We start from the raw sequence: 5,982 nt of genomic DNA on the forward strand, positions 1-5,982 counted from the left end.
TTTGTCCTCCCATCAACAATGTTCTTTTCATTTCTAATCATCATTATTTTCATTATTTTGTGAACCAAGGACCAATTCCAATTACTCAAACATGAAGGAAGTTAATTGCTAAGATTGAACCGACATCGTATGGGTCGTTGATAATTTAATTTGTTAATGAATAATTCTTATTAAATTTTATTCTTGTTATTTCTTTATGTTATTCTTTCCTCTGGGCTTAGGGAGCAACTTTGTACTAGAGCGTTGATAATTTAATTTGTTAATGAATAATTCTTAGCAACTTTGTACTAGAGCGTTGATAATTTAATTTGTTAATGAATAATTCTTATTAAATTTTATTCTTGTTATTTCTTTATGTTATTCTTTCCTCTGAGCTTAGGAAGCAACTTTGTACTAGAGCATCCCTAAACCTCTTACCTTTCTTTCCTTTCTTATGAGAGCTTGAGGTGTTTGTTGGCCAGCTTATGAGATATAGGGAGCAACTTTGTACTAGGAGCAAAGTAAGACAACAGCAACAACACCTCCACTAAGGCTCGAACCCACCCCTTTCCACATAGGGGTGTAACCGGATGCCACTAGACCACAAGTGACGATCTATATTTATATAATAACAAAAGTATTAATAACATATGCTTCTATTCATTTATGTAGACATACATTAATAGTATTTTGTATAATATGAAAATATGTAAATGGTTTTATAGAATTGTGATTACAGCTATAATTATATGCATTAATTGTTATAATGATTACTAATTAAGAACATATATTTTAAAATCTTCTTAAACTCATACTCTTAATTAAAAAAATAAAAATAAAAAACAATTAAACATTATACTTGACTAAAGACGACGTAATATAGTTATGGACTACATTAATTCCTACAAATTTAAAAATTAAATTCTTTTAATTTGTAAATGCAATTTTCTTAATTATAATTAATAAAATATGAAATATAATAAGGAAATGAAATTATAAAATTAAGTGAATGTGTGATCATAAATATTTAAAAAATTTCTTAATACATACATATACATATGCACTATATTATTAATAAAATACAAAATTAATATGTTAATTTTTAAATGTAATTATTTTAATTATAAATTTAGCAATGTACATTATAATTAGGAAAATTATACTCCAGAATTTGCCTAAATACATATTAAAAAAATATTATGTACATATACAATCTATTATACAATAATATAAGAAAATATGTCATATTAGAGTTTAAATTTACATATACAAAATTTAAAAATTTACACTTTTTTAAATTTCTAAATATAATTCAGTTAGATATTATTCATATTGTTGGAATTATAATACATATGAAATACAATTAGGAAAATATCAATTTAATTATGTAAATTTTCTGTATAAAATTTATCTAAATATGTACATGTTAGAGAGTATATGAACTATATAAATTTTTAATTTTAATTTTATATGCTATGAAAATAGATACTTGACCAAATATATAGAAGTCCAACACTCCAACTATATTATTATATTGTACATTTTAACATATTTTTTTTCTAATTTTTATTTAAATTTGTAATAGCATATTTTTCCGTGTATGAGTAAAACACTAGTTTATAATAAAATCTAGAGTGTAAAGAACCATTTCAATAGTTATATTATGAACCCAGATCCAAATAACAATTTAAGTAATAACTCAGATAGATCAAACAATCTCTAATTTCTCTCTTTTATGTTTTAAGAGTTAAAGTTACTTCCTCGGGCTCGTCCTTATGAACAGTTGATTTCCCAGGCTTTTCTGCTCTCCTCATGATGGACAAAAAAAGTCGGTAACTTACTTCTCTATTTTTATTTTTCTACAAATAAAATTAACATATACAAATGTATCAATGCTGATTAGGATATCACTCAAGCTTGAAACCTTCCTTATTATAAGCAACAGTGATGCCATCAAACCACATGATACTTAAATTTTTAATTTTTTTTTTAAATGAACCTACAACATATATGTCTATTAAGTTACTATCGGAGGTTTATCAAATCATTGTTGTAGGTCATTATAGATATTATTACAAGTTCGTCAAGTCACTAACTCATTACTGTAGATTTGTTGGTCCATCCATTTACAACTGTAAGTCCATCAAGTCACTATTGTATAAATTTATCACACAATTCATACATTGGAAAAACATATCAATATAGGTATTGTTTAAAAGATATCAATGAGAGATTTTTAACGATATATTTTTTTATACATTGATTTTATTTATTAAAAAAAAAAAGAATTTAAGTGATGATAAATCAATTAGTGTAATTCTAACGGATCTACACAATTACTTTAAGTAATAGGTATGCACTCATATTTAATTTGTCTAAATGTGTACAACCATTATATCGTGGACTAGGGTCCATTATACGCCTTAGATACCTTATCCAGATTATGTAAGTGCACTTAACATATTATGTACTTTCAATTTATTTATATGTACATAATTTGTTAATTGAAAATACATAATATGTCAACGGGAGGTACATAATATGGACCAGTATGAAAAATCTTGGTCAACGAGATATAATTTAAGAAATTACGAAATTTGCAAGTAATCAGTGTTGTTTAAATGAATTTGAGTTCACATTGCAATATGGATGTTTTTTTTTTTTTTTTTTTGAAAACCAAAGCAATCATCATTCATTAAAGATAATGTTCAATACAAGTAGGGATAGAAGAATGCCAAATAAAAAAACATGACTGAGAACGAGTAGTCCTAGCTAACACATGGGCAGCCTTATTCACTGATCGAGGAACAAATTTAAAAGACACTGACTCATAGTGTCGACATAACTCACGGGAGTCACGGCAATCATTAATAACACATCCTGCGAACGAAATATGTTAAAAGATTTTCCATGAAGTGAAGGAAAATGTGTTTTTCCATTGTTTGGTTGGATGAAAAATGTTTTCCATTGGAACTTGAGTTCCCAAAAGTGGAGGAAAACAAATTCTTTGCTAGGAGTTGGTATTTTGTTTTCCAATGAGTTTGGGAAGAAAGTATTGAGCAATTGGACAACTTTACCCTCATCAAAATAATATAATTTATTATCATTACTAATTGTTAAGGGTATATTGGTCTTTATATTCATAATTCCTTACCATTCCAAATCCAACCAAACAATGAAATTCATATTCCCAGTTATTCCCAGTAATTTCTTTTCCACCAACCAAACAATGAAATCTATTTTTCTGGTAATTTATTTTCCATGGAATTTGAATTCCATTTCCTTCAAATATTTTCCAGCGAACCAAACGGGCTGTAAAAGTTTCCTGGCCCAGTAAAGCCTTTAGATGGGCCGAAAACAAAGCGAAATTTAAATTGGACCCGATGATTATGTTATACCAGGCCGACCCAATACTCACATAACCCTAAACTCAAACGGGTCACACCAAAAATCAACCCATCGCTATATAAATCTCAGACAAAACCCTAGCGCCATCTCCTTCTCATACCCTACTACTCCTTGCAGCCGCTCAGGAAAGCTAAGTTGAGAAAAATGAGCAAAGGAAGCAGCGGAGGTGGAGCCCTCAAGGGAGGGAAGAAGAAGGGGTCGATATTTGTGATCGACTGCTCGAAACCGGTGGACGATAAGATAATGGACATTGCCTCACTGGAGAAGTTCCTCCAGGAGCGCATTAAGGTCGGCGGCAAGGCCGGAGCTCTCGGCGACTCTGTCACCGTCACCCGTGACAAGACCAAGATCACCGTCACTTCCGACTCCAACTTCTCCAAACGGTATTTCTACAAGCTCTTTTCTTGCTTTTAATTTATTTTGTTAGATTGGTTAATGTAAGTTTACTGGATTTGTACTTGGATTAGGTATCTTTGGAGTTTTGATGCTAAATATGTGCCACCTTCACCTGTTTGTTTAAATGCTTGTTTTTCTTTGGCACTACCGGTGATTGTATGACATATTAAATGTGTACAATACGATACTAGATTTATGCAATTCAATCGCTGCATCAGTTATTTGTATATGAATACCTTGTGAAGTAACAAAATACAGAACAGTTTCGTTGTTTGCTCCAAATTTGGTTAGACAATGTGTAATCTTATATGGTTAAATATTTTGATGAAAATGAAATAAAGATTAGTTTCGTTGTTTGCTCCAAATTTGGTTAGACAATGTGTAATCTTATATGGTTAAATATTTTGATGAAAATGAAATAAAGATTAGTTGCGTTGTTTGTTCCAAATTTGCTTAGACAATGTGTAATCTTATATGGTAAATATTTTGATGAAAATGAAATAAAGATTAGTTTTGTTGTTTGCTCCAAATTTGCTTAGACAATGTTTAATCTTATATGGTTAAATATTTTGATGAAAATGAAATAAAGATCAGTTTTGTTGTTTGTTCTAAATTTGTTTAGGCAATGTATAATCTTATATGGTTAAATGTTTTGATGAAATTAAAATAAAGGTCAGTTTCGTTGTTTGCTCCAAATTTGCTTAGGCAATGTGTAATCTTATATGCTTAAATATTTTGATGAAAATGCTTTTGACATTGTCTCTTATGCATACATAGAAGTTGGGGGTATTTCTGAATAGTGTGTTTATCAAAGCTAATTGTAGAAACAGTTGTGTTTGTAATTGAGTTGGGTCCAGCCAAGGTAAAATGTATGAATTGTATTTCCTCTTTTGTTAATCAACTAGCTGTTAGGGTTTATGCAATTTCAGATGTGTGTAACAAGAGGCTAGAAATGGGTAAAGTTGTTATATTTTCATTATAATTCATATATGAATAATGTACTGAATTATCATATCTAAGTGAAATATAAAAACAGCTGTGCTTATGGTTTATGGCCTTATGGGCAGACCAAGACCAAGTGGCTTCCCCTTGGACCTTTGTAGGGATTCAACAACTTGAACAACTATACTAAATTTTGGGGAGATGGGAAACTGTATTTACTGATGTAAAGATATATAGATGCTAGGGGCTGGCCTGTTTAGTCCAGGAGCCTTGTTTAGTTTTCTAGCTGCCTATTAGCATTTTTTTTTTTCAATGAACATGTTTTATGTGTTTGTTAGATATGGAAAAGCATTACTTTCTTTCCGTGTGGGGGCAACTTTAGATTGGCCTTGCCTTAGGTGTATGGTCTTTGAGATGTAAAGATAATGTGTTCTTTTTTCCAACGTATGTATGTGTTTATACTAACGCACAAATACTTGGTTGTCCTGTTGCCTTTCAAAAAAATTTAGATATGAACATTCTCTGGTTTTAATTCTTTATGTTGTTTCCATTACTTCCATTGTGTGTGTGTATTGATACCTGCTGCTTTGGTCCCCCAGATATTTGAAATACTTGACAAAGAAGTATCTAAAGAAGAACAATGTCCGTGACTGGCTCCGTGTCATTTCTTCAAACAAGGATAGAAGTGTCTACGAATTGAGGTACTTCAACATTGCTGAAAATGATGCCGAGGATGAAGATTAAGCGGGTGAATACATCCTTTTCACCATATGTCTTGGATTTGCAGTGTGTTGCTCTTCTTCAGTCGTTATATACCCTGTTTTAAATGGCTTTTGCAATTTTCACCTTTTGAACCTGTAAAATGAGATTGCAATTTTGGAGTTAGTTTTACCTCATTTCTACTACTATGAGCACGTTTGATCTTTCGGTACTTAATATTTTATAGCTTGTGCTAGACTAATTCTAAGTTCTCACAATCTTTGTTTCTGATGAAAATTACCCTTGTCTCTGATCCATTTATTTGGGTAAATCAACAAGTTAAAGTTAAATTGCGCGACTATTGAGTTATGTCCCGTGTGAATGCTATTTTCTTTCTTAGATCTACCACATGTGATTGGTTGGGATACACCTGAGATTTTTGGGGATATTGCATTATAGGAAAAGTAATATTTACCGTTTACCAAGCTTGCTAGTTTGACAACTCTATGTAAAATTTTGCCACCGGTGTATGAACATAGTTGCATTGTGCAAAGACTT

The 5,982-nt window shown here is 30.7% G+C and overlaps 1 protein-coding gene across 1 annotated transcript; it reads left to right on the forward strand.

The window, feature by feature from the left end:
• Positions 1-3,474: 3,474 nt before the first annotated feature.
• On the forward strand, positions 3,475-5,782 carry LOC116031676 (60S ribosomal protein L22-2-like). The gene is made up of 2 exons (XM_031273938.1): positions 3,475-3,770; positions 5,325-5,782. The coding sequence occupies exons 1-2, from the start codon at positions 3,532-3,534 to the stop codon at positions 5,467-5,469; spliced, it is 384 nt and encodes a 127-aa protein (XP_031129798.1). The 5' UTR covers positions 3,475-3,531; the 3' UTR covers positions 5,470-5,782.
• Positions 5,783-5,982: the final 200 nt, after the last annotated feature.

The sequence above is a fragment of the Ipomoea triloba genome, chromosome 10 (genome assembly GCF_003576645.1).
Source record: "Ipomoea triloba cultivar NCNSP0323 chromosome 10, ASM357664v1".
In the NCBI taxonomy this organism is placed as follows: Eukaryota; Viridiplantae; Streptophyta; class Magnoliopsida; order Solanales; family Convolvulaceae; genus Ipomoea; species Ipomoea triloba.

Coding starts and splice junctions, on each gene's coding strand:
- LOC116031676 (XM_031273938.1), top strand. CDS start 3,532: ATGAGCAAAGGAAGCAGCGGAGGTGGAGCCCTCAAGGGAGGGAAGAAG. Junction 3,771..5,324: donor GACTCCAACTTCTCCAAACG/GTATTTCTACAA, acceptor TTGGTCCCCCAG/ATATTTGAAATACTTGACAA.